Genomic DNA, 22,232 nt, shown 5'->3' with positions numbered 1-22,232 from the left:
TTCTCAGTGCTTGCGATAATTATGGAATGGATGGGGGGGGGGGGGGGGGGGGAGATTCACCCTCTTCTTAAGAAAACACTTGGGCTACATCTGCTGAAGAGAGATCTTTGAAATGCTGGCTGCTGATAACGAAATGGTTGTTTTTGGTTCTTTCTACATGCCAGGCTGGGTCATGGGGAGTTCGGACCTGCTTGTTGAGGTTACAGGTGTAACGGGGGCTGTACCACGGCTAGCAGGACCCCTAGGGGGGCTAGACAGATATCCCCCTGCTCGGCCAGCATTCCCCACTTCACTCCGAAGATCGCGGTGGGAGAAGGCTCTCTCTCACCTCAGGGCATATCTTCTACTTACTGACCCCAGGTGACATCCCTTTATGTATCCTGGGCAGGAGATAACCCTGCTTATCAGGGTTCCCCAGGAAGCTTCCAGTGAGCTGCGGGGGTGCACGGGGATGCTAATCCTTCCGTGGGCTCCAGGATGCCCCGCCCACTGTCTCAAAGGCCACCCAAAGCCTGCCTTCGAATAAGCATGTCAGCACCTTGGAACTAGTCTGCCTCCCCCTGCCCCCCGCAGCGTTAGTGGAAGAACACTCCACTGTGGGACCTGGTTCTGTGGGGGGGGGGGCGAGATGAGGGTGGGGGGTGGGGCGAGGATAAAGGGCCGTCCGACTCTGATGGCGGAATTCTGCCTCATGAGAGTTTCTGGGGCCCCAAAAGGTAGTGGTTTGACTCAACAAATGTCCCATAATGTACCTGCATCAGGTCCTGTTTTTCCTTCTCTCCTGAGCTAATGGCCTTCCTGATGGATTTCAGCTCCGATAGGATGGCTTTGGCTTCACTGAGTTCATAGCCACTCTGGCCTCCAGACATCTTTTTATCAATTCTGTTGAGAGAGAGAGAGAGAGAGAGGGAGAGAGAGAGAGAGAAGGAGCGGAATCAGAGCATGCCAGGGTACAGGTTAAACAGCAGGGCTGGTCTGGGGCTGTCCCCGGCGGCTGGGCTAGCCCTCGAACCGCCCGTGCCAGTGTGGCCCTTCCGAGCCAACCCTCTCTGCCCCTGTCCGTCCTCATTGCTGTGAGCTAAGCCTCCCCCTGCCGCCCACCGCATGCCGTCCCTTCTGATGACCTTCACGCCCAGTCTTGTTGCCTTCGGTCTGTTCCGGTGACCCCACTGCTGGAAGAACTCACCCCTGCTCAGGGCCGCGCCTGACCCACCCTGGGAAGGTCAGGGCATGGGCAATGATCTAGTGAAGGACAGAAATGCCCATAAACTGGATGACCCCAGGGGCTATGGACTCATCACTGCAGCCAAATTCTACCTGCAGAACGTCTGTGCAGAGCCCAGCAGTGCCTGCAGCCTGGCAGGCCTTAACCACCGGGAGTGATTCTTACTTACACTAGCGGGCGCCCACAGCGTTTCAATCCTGTGGTTAGTTCCTCATTTCTTTTAAATATGCGAAATGCATCTACTCTGTTTTCATCAACGTTACGAGTTAGGATGAATGGCTGGCCTCGCAGAATGAGTTCCAAGCCAGGAAGAAGGCAGATGGGCAGCCGTCAACTACCATCGAATAAAGAGCTCTTCGATGAGCTGGTGCAACCCCCCCACCCCATGCAGATCTGTTCCCAAATGTCCTACAGTTCATACAGTCACCCGATGTCAGAGGATTTCAGGGAACCTAATTCTTTGTGCGTGAAGGGCCCACTCAAATTACCCAGTTCTTCCTAAACAACGGTTTAACAGTTTCTTCGCTCTCAGTGCCCTGGTTCTCTGTGCCCGCGGCCCGGGGCCACCATGGGGGGGAGAAGGCCGGCTCTGCCTCCGCCCGCCCTGCGGCCCACAGCTCTCCCTCTCGGACATGTTTGTGGTCTTACCCACAGGACAAGCCATCTGCTAAACCACAGAGAACCGGCTCGGAGCTCCTTCGGTCCAAAACATTTAATAACTTATATTTATTTCAATGTGAAGGGTAAATGTTAAAACCCAACAAAGCTATCTTATTCGCTCTTCCCAAGTTTACTAGAGCAAGCGCAGTGTGGAGATGCCGCATTTCCCCAAGAACTAGTTTAGTAAATATTTTATGCTGCTGAACAAGCAGTGAAGAGTCTTAAAGAACCTAAGAAAATAAAATAAATTTCATCGTAAGGTCGTCTGATTAAATAGAGCACAACGAATGAAATCACTGAATTAAACACACAGGCAGTGTCTGGGGTGGGAAAGGACCCGAGCTCCACCAGTCGTCTCCTCCAGAGGAAGAAACCAAGCCAGAAAGTTGGTGCAAATTTAGCCCCTAAAGTGCCAACACACTTAGCCGGTCAGGTGGTTGGCCGCAGAATGACAGACTTCGGCATGGGGCTCTGATGACCACAACAGCTAGAATATTTGGTAAAAACACTGGGAGCACTTTGAATATTGGTTAATTCCACTTATTTGGGAAGGGGCAATGACATTGTTGGGTCTTTTAAGTATTAAACTTAGTTGAGGCCAAGGACTTATTTTGATTTTTTTAAAAATCTGTGAGATTTCATGAGAAAGGTCTCAAATTGTGTCAAAGTGAATTTCTAAAGCTCAAGTACTTTCTTCCTAGTTGGGAAAAAACCAGCAGAATTTAATAGTAAAACATCTTTAATTCAGAAATCAACTTGAACATTTGAAAATAAAAAAAGCATTGGCAAGCTGTTCTCAGGAATAAACTTTACCATTTAAAAATATAAGCAGTACTAGGTCAAGACTGCTAATTTGAATTTCAGAGAGCTTTAAAACTAGATGCCAATGTCCCGGCTATCGATGGCTCAACCGAACAAGCCGTCTCAGCGTGGCGTCCGCCGAGGTCTGCCTCCTGAGAACCTCTCAGCTTTAAATGTTGCTTTTCTCCTTCACCCTCACGGCTCTCCCTTTTCTCCTCCACCTTTTGACTTCCAGCTATTTTCTCTTTTGGTCCTGACTGACAATATAATGAAATATTAGCATTATTTGCTGATTTTTAAAGCAAAGTACTGTGTTTTTTGTTCTTAGTTTAAGAAATACCATTTTACATTTTTTTCCCTACAAAATTAAAAAAATAATATTCCGGTTTGTGTGTGCCCTGTGATTAAGTTTTACTTGTCTTGGTTTCCTGTGAAAGAGAAGGGACTATTTGCACGTCTTCCATCGCCAGAGCCGAACTCTCTTAGGTCCGGACAGGAGTTTGGCTTGCTGGGTGCCTCACCGTTTCCCTTCTTCCAGTTTCGGGTGGCAGAGGGGAGATACCTTTCTTCCTGGTCTGCATCTACACAGAGGCTCTGCTTTGGCTCAGGCCAAAGTCAACTCTGGGACCACCGACCAAATGAAATGAGTAACTCAGAGAATAAAGCCACATTCGCTTATTCAGCATAAACTACTGTAGCAAGTAAAAAGGAGAGCTCGAGTTTAAGTTACATTGTCATTCCGGATTCAACAAAAAATATTTCATTCTATTGAGAATAAATGAAAAGTTGCAAAAACCTGCAGTGGGATTCTACTTAAATCTTTTCCTGAAATATACTTCCTGTCATAATCCTAAGTGAAAGTCCCTTCATAGTATCAGGAATACAGCTTCTTGATGTATGGTCTCTGGGTTAAATCCTTATTCAATGTTCTGGTAGGGTGGTTAACACTTGAATGAAAACAGCTTTACTTTGTCTTCTGTTAAGAGAGACAACAGAGGCGTCTGAGGTTGGATAGCTACCTTTCTACCCTTGGTTCAGGGGGTTAGCATCGTTGCAAGAGAATGCTTGCATTTTTACCACAAATGGCTATTGTTTTCTTGTGGAATGTTATTGACAGATTCTTAAACATGCCTTACATTCCTACAAAAACTGCTTGCAAGCAAACTGCTCTGGAACAATAAGGCATTGTTACATCAACATAACAAAAACAGCAAGTTTGGCTAACCTTTAATCCCGGGTGGTGATGCTGAGTTACAATTTCACGTGCTTTAAAAATGTTTAACATATGGCTGAACCGTTTGTGGTGCTCTTCAAACTCCCCTTTCTCTCTCCACTCCTGCTACAAAAGCCTTCCTTCATGCCCCTTTATGTTGACACACAATTATTAAATGACACATTGTGTCCTTCTACATCTGCCCAGTTCTTAGTGTAGCTCTGCAACCACCTGAACTTCTGAGAGCATCGCTGTATGTGAGCCCCATCTGGGGGGGGTCTCTTAAAATATACTTGGGGTGCGGCCCAGAAACGGGAATTTTTTAAAGAGCTCCTCAGATTATTCCCACATGTGGTAAGGCTTGAAAACCACTTGGATGGGCACACCTGAAAGAATGTCACGGCCGGGACTACACGAGGTGACAGGGCATCCGAGATCTAACACATCGTCCAAACACGCAGAACAATCAGCATGCGTCTGCCTGGCCAGTGATCACATGGCACCTCTAAACGGGGTGGCACCTTGCTACCCTGGACTGCCAAGGGAGATGCAGGAAGAATGAACGGGAGCCCTACCTGGACAGGACACTGAGCGGGGCTGTCCCTAGGACCCCGCAGCGCAGCATGGGCAGGGCTGTCCCTCTGACCCCACAGCGCAGCATGAGCGGAGCTGTCCCTACAACCCGCAGCGCAGCATGGGTGGGGCTGTCCCTCTGACCCCACAGCGCAGCATGAGCCTGTCCCTACAACCCGCAGCGCAGCATGGGCGGGGCTGTCCCTACGGCCCGCAGCGCAGCGGCGGAAGGAGAAGCCGGCTGCCTCTCAGGGAACAAGGCCTTCGAGCCTCGCTGTGGCCACGTGGTTGTAGAACCCCCAGCTTCCTCCCTGCGTCAGGGACCCCGCAGGTGGGAGAGCCTGCCAGGGTGTGGTCAGGCCAGGCCTCAATGGGAGGGAGAACAGCGGCTTCCAGGGCCTGGGAGCAGGCCCGGGAGTCCAGAGCCTACTACTTGGTGTCTTGTCCATCTTCATTCAGCCTGGCCCACCCAGAGAGCCTCGCCAGTGACCCTCCACCTTCAGCAGGGGCCTGGACACAGGGCAAGCGGTCAGTCCCCCCTCGCTCCCTGCGATCAGCCACAGGGAGACTCCAGGTCATGCCAGGGGCAGTCGGAGGCAGAGGGCCACCCCCAGCTGGGCCCAGGGCAGCGGACGGTCAGCAAAGCCAGGAGGAGAGCCCACACCCCAGTCTCAGCACGGCTCTCAGGTGCCAGGAGACACACTGAAGTTTTCACTGTGGGTTTTTTGATCCTCCGAAGGTTCATAAAAACTTCAGGCCCTTTCAAAGTACAGAGATTTCCCCAAGTGTTTGGTTTGCTGGTTGATTGCTTTTTTGGGGTGTTTTTTTTTGTTTTGTTTTTTTTTTTTTTTTTGGTACGGAGCTTTGAGCTTTATACTGTTTCTCTGGGAACTATCTTAGGTAATCCACACTTGTATTTTCTTTGTATTAGCTGGGGGCTTTGATGATTCTAAAGTCAATGGCGGTGTTTTATACTCACTGCTGCAGTGTTTCAAAGCCTTGTTCTTTATAGAGCAGTTCCTGCTTCATCTGTGAGAGCTCCCTCTTCAGCTTCTTAACCTTTCGTGAGAGATCAATGTAAATATGAATGTTTGTAAATAATTAGCAACGCTGCTTTAAAAGATAATCCATTAGTAAACTATTAAACACATAAACATGGCCCTTAGTTGAACATTCACTCTACTAGTTTCTCCTTGACATAAATTCTATGAAGGGGACATCACGTGTAGATTATCAATGGTGGACATTATTTCTAATATTAACCGCCATCACCTTATTTAGCAACATTCCCAGGAGTGGGGCATCAGTGTGGTCTCCATTGCGTGATAAACAGCCAGGGGGAGGGAGACATGGAAACCACGGTACCTGTCCCTAACTCTAGAAGCCTGCACTCATCCTGCCCCGGGCGCTGGGACAACTGGCCCCATGGGCAGCCTCTGTTCTCGCACAAGTTCTTCCGTGGGCTGCAGTGCTTCCCCCGGATTTTCAGGAGTGGGCTCCTTGTCCCTCAGGTCTCGGCTCACACAGCGCCCTTGCCAGCAGGACCCCCCCAGCCACCCCCCCATGCCACTACTCCGTTTCATTTGGTTCATGGTATTTTTCAAAAGCTACAACTTTCTGTGTGCTCCCTAACTGTCCCCCACGGGAAAGTAAGCTGCACCACACCAGCTGCAGTCCGAGCTTCTAGAACAGTACCAGGCAAACAGTAGGTGATAAGTCACTATAATGTCAGACTGATCAAAAAATATATTTCTTCTCCTATTGTCAAATATATTTCTTGGTAGTAGCAGTACTAAGCCCTGACGGTCACAAGGACAGCAGAAGCCTACTGTAGTCACCCTGAGAAGTCCTCCCACGCTGTCAGAAACATGGTTCCATATGTCAGGGTATAGGCTTAAGTTTTAAGCACATTCTGTTACACAGCATTTCAACGTGCTTTTGAACTTCTATTTCCTGTTTACTCTACGCATTCCACAAATATCTATTGGCTCTCCACTGTGTGTCAGATCCTGGGTCTGCAATGTGAACAGAAGGAACATGATCTTCGCCCTCAAGGGTCTTAAAGAATGGGGCGGGGGGGAGGCGGATACTGAGAAGCAATCAGCCGGTGAACAAATCTCTCAGGTTATCACAGGGGATATAAAGGACGCGTTCAGGATACTTTTAGACATAGAAGGGGGATGGGACCCCATGTAGGCTGAGGTCTCTGATAACGCCTGTCTGAGGAAATCATGGCTGAGCTGAGGGTCAGTGGGCTTCCCATGGTGAGAAGGCAGAGGTTCCGGACAAACCCTCCTCTGTGGGAGGGGTGGCCTCAGCACGGCTCTGGGATCACAGCGGTGTTGCGTGACATGGCTGGGCTGGACAAGAAGGCCTGGCCGCATGGACTCTTGAAGCCATGTTGAGGGTGTCTACGTCTCGTCCTAAGAACAATATGAATCAAGGAGGAATTTTAAAAGATCACTGTGCTGACCCTGGTAATGAGGCCAGAGGGTCATGGCATCTGCAGCCTGGGCGTGCGTGCGGGCGGGGCCATGGAGGTCAGAGCCCGGAGGAGGTCAGAGCCCGGAGGAGGACAGACCACTGTGGAGGGAGACTGAGCAGGGCTGCGTGACAGACTCAGGGTGGAGGGTCAGGGAGAGGAAGGGTCAGAGGTCACATCCAGGATTTGGGCTTGCCAGCTGGGCTCAGGTAGCTGCTTTTTTGGAGACTGGGCTCAGATTTGAGGATAAAGATGAGGGTTTTCTTTAAGATATCTTTCTGATACCCATGAGACTTCAAAGGCAATTGGAGTATGTGGACTTGATGTTCAGAAGAAGTAGCCAGCCCAGAGATATAAAACTGAGAGGCCCCGACACACAGACGGTATTCTAAATGCACGGAGTACACGGGATCGCCGAGAGGGTGCGCGTTGAAAGAAGGGAGTTCAGAAATATTTATACATCTCACCACCTTTACCTTCAGAAATCTGCTAGAGGAAGAGATGAAATATGCCATGAAGTAGTGGCGGAGAGGTTTGGGGAAAGAAAGAGAGAGTCATGCATGCAATATTATAGGAGGGAAGACGCCCAGAGGAAGACAAGGCACTGCGAGCAATAAAATGACAAGGACAGGTACTGCGTCCCTATACCTGAGGCGCAAGACTATGAATAGACGGTCAATAATTTATCTGGAGGGTTTATCTGAGTGTTCACCAGTTTGTGGCCCAAGGCACTTACATTTTATTAGGAAAGAAGTACAAACAATTGTGTTGCAAGGCCCCATTTACAACTACAGAGAGAGGCAGAAACAATGCCACTGGGGTCCCGAGGAGGGAAGGGTTACTCAAAGCTTGGGGGCGAGGGCCGACCTCACAGAGGGGAGACACCTGAACTGGATTTGGAAGGTGCTGTCACTCGTGAAGAGAACGGACTCATTCACAGGCATCGTGTCGGACGTTTCGGTTTCAGCATTAGGCTAGAACAGGGGTCTGGAACCTATGGCTCGCGAGCCAGATGTGGCTCTTTTGATGGCTGCATCTGACTTGCAGACAAATCTTTAATAAAAAAAAAATAACGTGCCCTGGCCGGTTGGCTCAGCGGTAGAGCGTCGGCCTAGCGTGCGGAGGACCCGGGTTCGATTCCCGGCCAGGGCACACAGGAGAAGCGCCCATTTGCTTCTCCACCCCTCCGCCGTGCTTTCCTCTCTGTCTCTCTCTTCCCCTCCCGCAGCCAGGGCTCCATTGGAGCAAGGATGGCCCGGGCGCTGGGGATGGCTCTGTGGCCTCTGCCTCAGGCGCTAGAGTGGCTCTGGTCGCAACATGGCGACGCCCAGGATGGGCAGAGCATCGCCCCCTGGTGGTCAGAGCGTCGCCCCTGGTGGGCGTGCCGGGTGGATCCCGGTCGGGCTCATGCGGGAGTCTGTCTGACTGTCTCTCCCTGTTTCCAGCTTCAGAAAGAAAATAAATAAATAAATAAATAACGTAAAAAATATAAAACATTCTCATGTATTACAATCCATTCATTTCCTACTGCTCATGTGCATGGTTGCAGGTGGCTGGAGCCAATCACAGCTGTCCTCTGGGACAACACCAAATTTTTATTGGATAATGCCTAACATACACAAGTCATTGTATGGCTCTCACGGAATTGCATTTTAAAATATGTAGCGTTTACCCTGGCCGGTTGGCTCAGCGGTAGAGCGTTGGCCTGGTGTGTGGGGGACCCGGGTTCGATTCCCGGCCAGGGCACATAGGAGAGGAGCCCATTTGCTTCTCCACCCCCCCTCCTTCCTCTCTGTCTCTCTCTTCCCCTCCTGCAGCCAAGGCTCCATTGGAGCAAAGATGGCCCGGGGGGTGGGGATGGCTCCTCGGCCTCTGCCCCAGGCACTAGAGTGGCTCTGGTCGTGGCAGAGCGACGCCCCGGAGGGGCAGAGCATCGCTCCCTGGTGGGCAGAGCATCGCCCCTGGTGGGCGTGCCGGGTGGATCCTGGTCGGGCGCATGCGGGAGTCTGACTGTCTCTCCCCATTTCCAGCTTCAGAAAAATACAAAAAAAAATAATAAAATAAAATATGTAGCGTTCATGGCTCTCTCAGCCAAAAAAGGTTCCCGACCCCTGGGCTACAACGTTGCAAGAGGCATCAGGGATCAATAGCTCATTCCACAGTACTTCGTACTTCGACTCTGATGGCACTCCCAAGAGCTTCTTACCAAAAAGCTAACATTTTATTTTTAAACAACAACAGTTAATCCAGAAATCAATAGCAACTCAAACAGCTGGGCTGAAACCTGTCTACCTTCAAAAACAGTTAATTAAACAATGGTGAGAGCGAGCCTACTAAGAAGAACCCAATTAAGACAATTAGTAGATCCATTGACATAAAATACTTCAACTTATCTGGACTGTGGTGACACACTAATTTAATTTCTTTTAAAAAATTATCACGTAAAATCTAATATTAACATTTGACAATTCAGACTCTAAGTGACGTGACATTCTGTCTGTGGAGTGACCGTGACAGAGAAAGCTAACTTGAGCTTTCTTTTCTCACATTATTTACTTTACCTAAACTTGGCTGTGAGCTACTGTTTTTATTTTTGGGGGGAGGTGGTATCTTCTTAGTGGATTACCTGAATGATCCTCTGCTCTTGAATATCAATGTTAAATTTTATTTCGACTTCCTATAAAAAAAGTTTGGTTCTATTACATTGACAAGTGAAAACAGATATTATTTCCAAACATTGTTTTCAATTGTTTTTGGTTTTAAGACTTGTGATCTTCATTAGTTCAACAACCTTTCTTCTCAGAGAACCACCTGACATCATAAGCTATTAGGAGATCACTCTTTCTACTTTTCCATTCTCCAACCCACCCTTAGGACAGAATGTAAAAACAATGTCCTTGGACCGCAGCTAAAGGATTAAGCTAATGCTGACCTGCAAATTTATTTAGCACAATGTGGACTTGACCAGGAAGCAATAATGAGGTAAAATTCATGAGCCCTCTATGTGTCCCAGACACTGTGCGGAGGATAAAGGACTATTTTCAGTCCTCACGACTCCTCTCTTCGGTAGAGACAGTTTAATTCTCTTTCTATAGCTGAGGGATCTCACAGCTAAAGAGGATAAGGAAGTAATCTGCTGATGGTTTCACGGCTGCTAAGCAGCGGAGAGCAGTCCAGAACCCAGGAGAAAATTTTTTTAAAAGCTATAATTATAAAAGTTTTCATTATAATGGTATGATAATACATGTAAAATGAAAGATGAACTGCAACTATAGCAAAGTCACCTAAATAAAATCTATGCCACTTATTTTAGTCGAGAAACTTCATTATCCCTGTGTCCCACCCCAGTTGACGATGCGAACAGCCTGGGTTTTGTTTTGTCTCTCACCTGTCAGACTTGCTGCGGCTGTGGCTGGCCTCGGCTTGTCCAGACCTATTCCTAAGGAATCAAGTCTCACAACGGGAACGCCAGACTGAGCTAAGGGAGCTGTGACTTCTGCACAGTCCCTGTTTTCCGTTCTGACTGCACTAAAGCGACTGACTTGTCAAATTGATTTTCAGGTTGTTCCTGAAAACCAGGAAGATGCCATAATTAAGTGTGATAAGTATGACTGGAAATCACAGAGCCTCTTACCACCTCTTGCCATCCTAGTGTAATAAGTTCTGTTTTAGAAGAAGGACCAAGATGACAGTGAAGGAAAAGTAAATTCCAGAAACCTGTGGGGCCTGGAAGGGTCCCCAAGACAGGCAGGCTTCACACGTCTGCCCACAGGGAGCCCTGCTGTGGTGAAGCCGTAATGAGCCAAGTGGCATTTTACTAATGACCGCCTTCCCTCGTCACCATGTTCTCGATTGTCTCACCGGGAGCCAACAAAGGGCAGCTATCAACCCCCCCCACCCCCCTTGCAGGGGCTTCTCTTCCCTGCGGCTCCCACGTCACTAAAAATCCTCACCTTTAAGGGGAGTGAGAATTCTGCCCCAGACAGGCACGGGATTAATAATAAAGGCATTTTTGACCTGACTGAAGAATAGAGGGAAACAGAATGCCACACACCCCTAGAACCATCTGTGATGACTAATAAATGAATTCAGTCATCAGAAACAAGATGATTGAACACAATATATATATTGGTATTTCTCTGAAGCTGGAAACGGGGAGAGACAGTCAGACAGACTCCCGCATGCGCCCGACCAGGATCAACCCGGCACGCCCACCAGGGGCAACGCTCTGCCCACCAGGGGGCGATGCTCTGCCCCTCCGGGGTGTCGCTCTGCCGCGACCAGAGCCACTCTAGCGCCTGGGGCAGAGGACAAGGAACCATCCCCAGCGACCAGGCCATCTTTGCTCCAATGGAACCTTGGCTGCGGGAGGGGAAGAGAGAGACAGAGAGGAAGGAGGGGGTGGAGAAGCAAATGGGCGCTTCTCCTATGTGCCCTGGCCGGGAATCGAACCCGGGTCCCCCGCACGCCAGGCCGACGCTCTACCGCTGAGCCAACTGGCCAGGGCCTGAACACAATATTTTTTTAACCCAAACTTTTCTTTAACAACTCAGAAAGGAAAAAAAGAAAAAGTCATTGAGAAAGATTATAAGAAACACTTATGAAATATATACTAGCTTGAGATAAAAATATGGAAAGGCAATGCTAGATCTCTATAAGTAATTCAAATAAACCAGTAAGTTGCCCTAACACTCAGCATAGCCTCGGGTAAGGTCTCCTTTATGAATATTCCATGTGCACATGAAGATAGTATGCATTTTGCTAGTTTTAGATGGTATTTCTACAAATGTTCATTTGATTGAGTTGGTTGATGGTATTTATTACTCAGAACTTCATCAACTGTGCTGATTTTGTCTGTTTATTCTAGCAATTACTGAGAGAAGGGTGTTGAGGTATCTAACTATAATTGTAAATTTGTATTTCTCTTTTCAGTTCCATCAGTATTTTTCAGGTATCTAAAGCCCTATTATTATGTGTATACATCTTTAGGGTTATGTGTATATATCATTACATCCTTTGATGAAATGACTTATCCATAGTATTATATTAATATTACTCTAAAGTTTACTTTGATATTAATATGGCAAGTGCAACTTTCCTTGCATTTGTACTTTCATAGTATAGATTTTTCATTCCTTTAATTTTCTATCTATCTGGGCATTGTTATTTAAAATAGATCTGTTGTAGCCATCACAGTTGGTTCTTATTTTAACCATTCTGATTATTTTTACCTATTAATTGGAGCATTTAGACCATTTACATTTAGTGTAATTATTGATATAGTCTGGTTTAAATCTACTATCTTTATATGCGCTTTCTAATTTCACATATGTTCTTTTATCTTTTCTACTTCTATTTCTGCCTCCTTTTGAACTAAATTTTTTATTGCATTTTATTTCCACTATTGGTAACACCTCTGCATTGTCTTAGTGGCTATTCTAGGGCAGGGAGCAGCAAATGACAGCTTGTGGGTCAAATTCACCCTGTGGCTCAATTTTTTATGGTTATGAGTTAAGAATGATTTTCATGTTTTTAGTAATTTTCTCAAAAAAAAAAAAAGGGAAAACAATCTATGACAGAAATGGTATGTGCCCTGCTCTATCAGTTTTCTGTTGCTGCAGAACACATTATCCCAAAATTAGCAGCTTAAAATTATACTCATTGAATAGATCACAAGGTCTGGCTGGGGACTCTGTTCAAGGTATCCAAAAACCGGATGTGCAGGTGTCGGCCAGGCTGAGTTCTCACGTGGAGGCTCAGAGGGAAATCTACTCCTGGCCCTGTGGCTCCAGGGGGGACTGAGGTGTGGTTTCCTTCCTGGCGAGCAGCACAGGTCTCTCGCAGGTCCCTGTGTGGGTTTACCCATCCTGCGTATGGAAACGGTGCGCTGAAGGCTCTCTGTGCTCGAACAGCTGGCTCCCTCCTCTGAGCGGCTGAGGAAACGGTGCGCTGAAGGCTCTCTGTGCTCGAACAGCTGGCTCACTCCTCTGAGCGGCTGAGGAAACGGTGCGCTGAAGGCTCTCTGTGCTCGAACAGCCGGCTCCCTCCTATGAGCGGCTGAGCAACGCGGGTTCTAGAGGGCCGGTGTGGTCGCCACCAGCTCACCGGCTGCTCTCCCTGACTTTAGGTTATCTGTGCCACATAAGATAACCAGTCACAGGAGCCGAGTCCATCATGTTTGACTGGGAGGTTGTGTAAGGTGGGGACATGGGGGACTGTGGGAGGCATCTTAGAATTCTGCTCACCGTATCTGCAAAGCTCAAAGGAACTACTCTTTGGCCCTTTGTAGAAAAAGTTTGGCCCTTCCTGCTCTAGTGTCAAAAATATGCTACAGGCCTGACCTGTGGTGGCGCAGTGGATAAAGCGTCAACCTGGAAATGCTGAGGTCGCCAGTTCGAAACCCTGGGCTTGCCTGGTCAAGGCACCTATGGGAGTTGATGCTTCCAGCTCCTCCCCCCTTCTCTCTCTCTGTCTCTCCTCTCTCTCTCTCTCTCTCTCTCTCTCTCTCTCTTTATCTCTCCCTCTCCTCTCTAAAATGAATTAATTAAAAAATATATATATGCTACAGCCTACCTGCAAATGATACGACATCCCTTCCTGCCCAGTGCGAGGGCCTAACGACTGTCCTCTTTCCCCAGCCTTTGGGGTGTCTGGTATTTTGCTTCCAAATATTTTATAAACCCCACAACATATTTTCATTATTTTTATTTAAATAAGCAATGATATTCAAAGAGACTTTACAGTATTAAGAAATCTTCTACTCACACACTAATTCACTATCACTTACATCTGTCATTATTTTATAGAGATAAAATTTCCGTGTGGCGTCATTTTCCCTCTGCCTGAAGAAAGTCCCTTTAATATTTCGTATATTACAGTTCCGCAGGCACTCAATTCTCATAGCATTGTTTGAAAAATTCTTTATTTTGCTTTCATTAAAAAAATGTATAGTAAATACACATGTAATAAAATGAACCATTTAACAACTTTTACACGTACAATTCAGTGGCATCTTTATTATATGCGGCTTAAGTGTCTGTCGCCGATAGCTTATTGGTTGCTTGCGTAACTGTACTAGCCAATGAGGTGAAGTTGCCACAGCATTCAAATAGTCCCGCCTTCTGGCATGTCACCTCACAAATCGAGGTTCAAGATTGGAGCAATTATTATGCTGTTAAGAAATCTTAACACCAGAAGGGGTCTTTGCAATGGTACAAGACTAGAGGTTCTCCAATTGAAAAATAATGTCATAATAGCTAAGTCTTTGACTGGCTCCTCTAAAGGTGAAATACATGTCATTCCAAGAATTGATTTGGCTCCATCTCAAACAGGGTTGCCGTTTCAATTGAGACGTAGACAATTTCCTGTAAAACTTGCCTTTGCTATGACCATCAATAAGTCTCAGGGCCAAACGCTTAAGCGTGTTGGCATTTTTGTACCTGAGCCTGCATTTGGACACGGTCAACTTTATGTTGCCTGTTCAAGAGTTCGTGAAAGAACGAACGTAAAATTAAAAATAATTGATGGTCCTCTGCAAGGCGAGCTTAAAAATGATGGAAAGATCTACACAAGAAATGTTGTGTACAAAGAGATCTTTGACATGTGAATTTACATTTTATTATTTAAATCACCTTTATTTATTGAGCTAGCGGTGGCTCTTAAGAAATGTACCGCCAGTGGTTTCCTTCATTGCACTCTACTCTAAGCAATTAAGCAAGTAGAAGGGGGAAACTCCATGGGGCAGTAAGCAAAGGGGCATCCTCGCCGCCTGCCCTGGGTAATTCAGTTTGAATTAGCAGACACCTTTGCACAAATCATTTTAATTACAATTTATAATATCTAGAACAGCGGTCATTTCGTATGACCGCCGGGCTTTCTAGTTAAGCATAACCATCAACACCATCCATCTCCAGAACCTTCCCGTTGTCCCAAACTGAAACCCTGTCCCTATGAAACAGTAACTCCCCATCCCCCCTTCTCCAGCCCCTGGGAACAAACAGCTCCTCCACTTTCCGTCCCTGTGAATTTGCCTGTTCTAGGAACCCCAGACAAGTGGAACCATACAATATTTGTCCTTTGGAGTCAGGCTTATTTTACTTAGCATAATGTTCTTGAAGTTAATCCAGGTTGTAACATGTGTCAGAATTTCATTCCTTTTTAAGGCTGAGTAATATCCCCGTGCATGTATAGAGGAAGACCTTGCTGTACTGTGCCTTATCGTGGCACACGAAAAGATCTTGCATTTCTGCTAACGTTTAGGCCAGACCCTCCACCAGTGAAAAGATTACAATTCGCTGAAGGCTCAGTTGATGGTTAGCATTTTTTAGCAATAAAATATTTTTAAAGTACGTACATTTTTTAGACATGATGCTACTGCATACTTACTAGTCTGCAGGATAGTGTAAACATAACTTTTATACGTACTGGGAGACTAAAAAATTCATCTGGCTTACTTTACTGCAATATCTGCCTTATTGTGACGGCCTGGCCCCACACCTGCAGTATTTCCGAGGCATGCCTGGAGACTATGTTTTGTTTATCCATTCACCTGGCGATGCGTTTTCAGGTTGTGTATTGGCTATTTGATGTGTCAACCCAGAGGGTCTTTTTGGATGACATTAAATGTTAAGTGGGGGAACTCTGAGTACATAGCTTTTCCTTCAGGGTATGGGTGGGCCTCACCCAATCAGCTGAAGGTCTGATTAGAACAAAGGAAACCCCCCCCCCCAGGGGTAAGGGAATTCTTTAGGAAACTGCCTGGGGTCTCTGCCTCCTGGTTTTGGACAGAAACTGCATTGTGGGCAAACTCAAACGCAGACTTGGACTCGCTGGTCTCCCTACACGTGTGAGCCAAGTTTTATAATAACCCTCTTCGTGTCCATCCATCCATCCATCCATCCACCCTATTGGTTTTGCTTCTCGAGAACCCTGACGAATACAGGCCGTTCCACCTTTTGGTTATTGTGAATAAAGTTGCCGTGGACATGATTGTATAAGAATCTTGAGTCCCTGCTTCCAACTCTTCTGGGTCTATACCTGGAAGCAGAATTGCCAAAATTCGTAATTCTAGTTTACCTTCTGAGCAACTGCCATGCTGTTTCCCATAGCAGTTAAACTAGTCTCCATTCCCACCAGCAATGCACAGGCTTCCAATGTCTCCACATCCTCAGCAACACTTGCTGTGTTCTGCTTTCTTTTTATAACAACATCCACTCTAAGAGGTGTGACATGGTATCTCGCTCTGGCTTCAATTTGCAATTTGCTTAGTGACTAGTGATGTTCGTCATCTTTTCCTATGCTTATTGGTCATTTGTCTCTCTTCTCTGGCTCCATTACTGGGGCCTCCACCTGATGCCCCCTGTCTTACGAGGTCCCTCAGTTCTAGCTGGTGGAAGCACGCACTATTCCCAGCCCCCCGTAAACCTGAGAACTGTCTGTCCTAGTGCTTTCATTCCCTGGCCTCACCATATTTTACGCCACGCTTACTCAGTATTCAGCAGTCTGCAGAGATGCCCTCAGGAGACCCTGGAGCTGCTCCCACTGCCCGCAACACAGGAGGGCCGTCTCAGGGCTCACCTCCGCTGTCCCTTCCGCTCGGGGTCAGCGCTCTGCTGCCTGTTAGCCACTGTCTAAAAACAGCTGTTTCACAGAGCCTGTTCGGTTCTACAGCTGTCTGTTGTGAGAAGACAATTCCTATAGAAGTTAGTCCTTCCCAGGCAAAAACAGAAGCCAGTGGATCTATTAGAGCAGGGGTCCCCAAACTACGGCCCGTGGGCTGCATGCGGCCCCCTGAGGCCATTTATCCGGCCCCCGTCGCACTTCTGGAAGGGCACCTCTTTCATTGGTGGTCAGTGAGAGGAGCATAGTTCCCACTGAAATATTGGTCAGTTTGTTGATTTAAATTTACTTGGTTCTTTATTTTAAATATTGTATTTGTTCCCGTTTTGTTTTTTTACTTTAAAATAAGATATGTGCAGTGTGCATAGGAATTTGTTCATAGTTTTTTTTATAGTCCGGCCCTCTAACGGTCTGAGGGACAGTGAACTGGCCCCCTGTGTAAAAAGTTTGGGGACCCCTGTATTAGAGGATATGCATGCGAGTCCAACAGCCCGAACTTAGGCAGCGTACCTCCCTGCTGGACCAATTTCATCCATCTCTCTTTCTCTCTCTAGTGGCGCAAGGTCTAAATCTGGAATCCAAGCAGCTACTCTCCGGCCACAGAACTCTCTTCCTCCTGAGCCTGAAGGCGCTCTCACGGATTCTGTTCTCTGATTAACGGGAAGCTCTGGTACTATGTCTACCACCCTCAATTCTAGAAATATGTACATAAAAATGCTGAAGGTTACAGAATAGATGTATAAATATATATATATATATATATACACACACACACACTTTTTTTTCTCTCACTACTTCATTGTTATGGCCTCAGGAGATCGATTCTCCCAAAATTTAATGTGAAAACATCACCTCACTGTATTTATTAAATGTGTCAAGAAAAACGTCAGAATATTAGGAAGTGTTTGTTTAAATGTCTTCATTACAATATCTTTATCTCACGTGAACACATCACGTCACTGTATTTATTGAGTAAATGTGTCAAGAAAAGAATCAGAATATTAGGAAGTGTTTGTCTAAATGTCTTCATTACAGTATCTTTATCTCGTACAGTTCCAGAGAGCTAACTCCCACAGCCCTTAAAAAAGTGAATGACTTTTCCAGGCTTTACAGAATCACTTCCAGTCAATCACTTATGAATCACTTTCCTCTTCCTGTCTCTCAGAGAAGTTAGCAGCACTCCGCTTTGTAAAATGCCATGAGCGTTATGGAGGGGGTGTGGGAATGAAGACAGACGAGACCGGAAGTCATGGCCAGAGAGGCTGACAGGGCAGGTTATGTAGGTGAGGAAGTACTAAAGATCTCCTGACAGCAGTGTCAGTGAAGGGTCTCTCTGGAAGTACAGAGTATCCAGCCTGCACTACGGTGCCCTTCAAGCCTAGAAAAGGAGACCAAAATCATTAGAGGAAGAGAGAAACAAACGCTACTAATTCAATAAATGTGATCAAGTGTTACAGTTTTATTCTGCTGAAGGCCTGAGGATGCTTTATGGAAAACAGAAGAAAACCACTACTGCTCTACAAATTTTAAGTAGTTCAAGTTCCTAGCACCCCTAACAGAGATAACGCCAGGTCTTGCATTAAACAGGGTATCGCTCTTTCATTTTCTCTTTCGGTTTTGTTCTCTTTAGTGAATGGGAGTGATGTCATATCATTCTTCATTTCATTCAAAATTCACTACGACGGTGTGTCATTTTCTAACCCAACACCAGCAGCAACACAAAGTCACTTCTGAATGTCCTGAAAGAGGTACCTTTTTTTTGTGTTTTTTTTTTCATTTTTCTGAAGCTGGAAACAGGGAGAGACAGTCAGACAGACTCCCGCATGCGCCCGACCAGGATCCACCCGGCACGCCCACCAGGGGCGACGCTCTGCCCACCAGGGGGCGATGCTCTGCCCATCCTGGGCATCGCCATGTTGCGACCAGAGCCACTCTAGTGCCTGAGGCAGAGGCCACAGAGCCATCCCCAGCGCCCGGGCCATCTTTGCTCCAATAGAGCCTTGGCTGCGGGAGGGGAAGAGAGAGACAGAGAGGAAAGCGCGGCGGAGGGGTGGAGAAGCAAATGGGCGCTTCTCCTGTGTGCCCTGGCCGGGAATCGAACCCGGGTCCTCCGCACGCTAGGCCGATGCTCTACCGCTGAGGTGCCGTTTCTAACACACACGTTGGTGCTGTCGTTTCTAACACACACGTTAGTATTGCTCCCTCGCCTTCAGTACCCTGAAGTCAGGGAAGTCACAGCTGAAGGGACTCAGGATGTAAGCTAAGCTTTACATGTAATGCGAGTATAAAGACATCTCTCATGTCTAGTCAAGAGATCATCCTTATTTGTAGTAATTTACACCTTCAGGAGACACACTGCTTTTTATTTGAAGACACTGCTATGATTTTTGTACATTAGAACAGTGGTTAGAGTGTCATAATTTGATGTGGACATGAATTAACTCTCCTTACAATTACAAACTAAACTTTAAATTCAACTGCAATTCTTTTAAATCTCTGCCCAAAATTACAAACAGATGAGATTGTGGATGACTTTTCTAGGTCCATCATCCTTGTTCAAAATAACTCAAAGGGGATTCTTACTAACAGTGTGTGAGTAACTATATTAGAAAACAAAAGTTAGTACACTGTTAGTAACAGCAGTGCCCACTAACCAGCCATGTGCTCAGAGTGGAGTACAAATAATTTAATCAAAGGGGTTTTTGTTTTCTTTCTTTCTTTAAGATTTTCTTTTATGCTTCCAACATTTTATTTCAGTTTAATAAACAATAGCAAAAACTTAATCAAATTCACCAAAAATTTTCTCCACCAAATATTACACCTATTTGTAACTGCAGTATATCTTTAAAATATCAATTGAATTTAAGGTTTAGTTGTGTAAGATATTCTATTCCCTACCCCAAGAAGACTGTATAGTCTAAGTTGCCATAATGAATAAATGAAGTAATAAACTCTGCAGTAAAAATTCCTATATCCCTTTTTCTAAAAAATAGATTTTATCAAACAATAAAAATAAGTATGTTAATCTTAAAAAGCAATAATTTATTCATTTCACCATTTCAACAACTAGCAATAGAATGCCAGGAAGTTACTGCTGAACCATCTGACCAAAGAGGAAACTGAGACCTAATGATCTCCGATGCCTATGACCGCAGTATAAATAATAGGAACAGGTGTTGAGACAGATGTTCCTAAATACCAGGTTCCCAAATACTTGACGCACTAACTCTAATTCAGTAAAACAAATGAAGCTTATCTGCTAATATTGTTGCACCAAGGTAACGAAGTATAAAGCTAGTCTCTGGCTTTGTCTAAAAAAGTTGTTACTGTGACCAGAAAGGCAGGCAGGTACTCTGAGACACCAAAACAATGAAGAGAGAGTTCATTCGTGAGTTACTATCCATATTTCTGGGGCATATATTAGTGAATGGGACTGGTACACACAGCAATTTCCACAGGGTAGACAAGCTCAAAAAAGAAAGGCCAGTTTACCGAGATCTATGAGGCTCCGCCCAGTTACCCACCTCCTTATGAAAATGCTATCTGGCCACAATGTGCACAGACAGCAGGGTTCACCGTCTACTCCATGGCGCTCCGGCCAGGACTCTGTCTGTCACAGGGGTGACAGCAATAACACACGCCACAAGGGCCGGGTCGCTGGGGGTGCACGTCTCTGAAGGCTTCACACTGCGGGCAGTGCTCAGCACGCACCCGCCCACTAGTGTAAGAGATGGGGTCACTCCCGATCTTTCACTCTGGTTAGTGACGAAGGTCTTACATCCTCCCGCGAGGGCGATCCTGTCCGGCTCACCTTTGTGGTCACACAGCAATGAAATACCCAGACAAACACAGGACGCTGCCAGGAAGAGCAGCTTAACCCTGGCAGGAAATACACGCAGGGCTGGCCTGTGTGACTTCTGGGGTCTCCTGGGGACTCCCCAACCCGGATGGGGCGTCTTTCCTTCTGAACCGTTTTGTATGAAATATCCTGTGTGTTTTGTTTTTAAACCGTCTGTCAGTGTTCATCTTTCCTAAAGGGGGATTTAAATGAACAAACCACAATAGCCTGTTGTACGTATTCCCTTTAGTACGTGTCTTACGAAGATAAGGACTGTGAGAAATGGTTAAAACTTCAGAGGGCAGTCTTAATAAGTAATGACTTCCCGAGAGGCGCACGACTGCGGTGAGTCTGGGGGTTCATCCTGAGCGAGTCCTGACAGGTACCTCCACTTCCCTTTTTACCGGGGAGTGCGCACACAGTGTGGGGACAGCAACGAGGCAAGACCCCCCGAATGAGAAGACTACACCGTAGGGGGCACGGACGGGGCAGGGGGCCCCGCGACACTCTGGGGGTGCTCATGGCAGAAAGACACAGAAAACACAGCACTGACTTCCTAAACTGAACCCGGAAGTCCAGACTGAAGACAGGGTTGGCTTCCAGGAAACAGAGACAAACTTTCACACTCTCTTAGGAAGAACAAATAGAGAAGTCGTGAGTTAAACAAAACAAAACATCTATTTAAAGATGCTGGTGAACTAGAATTCGCTTGAGAGACTCCAAGCTGAGGGAGGGCCACAGTTAGGACCCAGGCTGGGTGGTCCTCCCTCTGCGGCGTTTGCATGGGACAGGCGGGAAGATGCAGGGGGCAAGGGCAGGGCTGCAGGGAGCCGCACACCGGACAGAGGACAGCTGGGGACCTGGGGGCACGGACCTGGGGCACAGCCTCCTAGAGCACAGGGGGCCTCAGAAAACACCCCAGGAGTGCAGCTGGGGCTTTGAGGAGCTCTGTCCCAACAGAAAGGGTAAACTGGAAATAGACTCACTCTTCAGAAAGGAGTGAAACTCAGAGTTCCGCCAGCTCAAACCCTGGTTGAATTAAAATTGTATGCTCCCAGCTCAACTGCCAACGAAAAGCAAAGCTAAGTTCTCTCTGAAGGGTGAGGAGATCATCCATCCCAAACCTCAAATGATTTTTATACTTTTTCGTATACAATGTGTTGCTCTTCATAAAAAGCAGCTGTAAGAAGTCAAATATTGACAAAAAAAATCAAAATCATGCTTCAGACTACACTGAAGAACGGTCCAACATAGAGGAAATCTAGGTATTATACTAATCAAGACATGGCATTTAAGAAGTAACTGCGATTATTTTGTTTAAAAAAAAATCATACATCAGTGTTCAGAATTTAGGCAAGTATAAAAACCAGTCAAATAGAAATTTTAGAACTGAGAAATAAGCAGTGGAAATAAGCTGAAGTCAATAACAAAAGGTAAGAATATCCCCAACTGTTTAAAAATTAAGCCTACTCTAATCATAAAGTTACAAATTTAGAAAATATTTTGAACTGATTGATAATAAAATTAAAAGAACCACAGATTGTAGGCAAAAGCCATGTGCAGAGAGTAGGTTAGAGCTTTAAGAGCAGTTATTAGAAAGTGAGAAAGCCTCAAATCACATGTAAGTATTTGCTAAAGTAGAAGCTATAAGCAGGTTTTTGACACAGCAATTTCATAACTAAGAAAAATGTGTACATATGTGCCCCATAAGACATGCATGACAGACATGTACATTAAGACATTATTTTTAATTACCAGAAATGGAAATAAGCTGTGATGTACATCAATAGTAGAAGAGAAAGCATTTATGATATGTATCCAA

General features: G+C 46.2%; 1 protein-coding gene across 1 annotated transcript in view; it reads right to left on the bottom strand.

Moving 5' to 3' along the window:
• WWC2 (WW and C2 domain containing 2) overlaps window positions 1-22,232 on the bottom strand; it is a 177,065-nt gene that overhangs the window by 55,224 nt on the left and 99,609 nt on the right. The window contains exons 5-6 of the mRNA XM_066237894.1: window positions 5,452-5,531; window positions 753-882 (exon numbers count right to left, since the gene is read on the bottom strand). Coding sequence (XP_066093991.1) covers window positions 753-882; window positions 5,452-5,531 — 210 coding nt within the window. The remainder of the gene's footprint in view (window positions 1-752; window positions 883-5,451; window positions 5,532-22,232) is intronic.

Source organism: Saccopteryx bilineata, chromosome 6 (assembly GCF_036850765.1).
Source record: "Saccopteryx bilineata isolate mSacBil1 chromosome 6, mSacBil1_pri_phased_curated, whole genome shotgun sequence".
Classification (NCBI taxonomy): domain Eukaryota; kingdom Metazoa; phylum Chordata; class Mammalia; order Chiroptera; family Emballonuridae; genus Saccopteryx; species Saccopteryx bilineata.
This window is presented reverse-complemented; position numbering and strand designations above follow the sequence as displayed.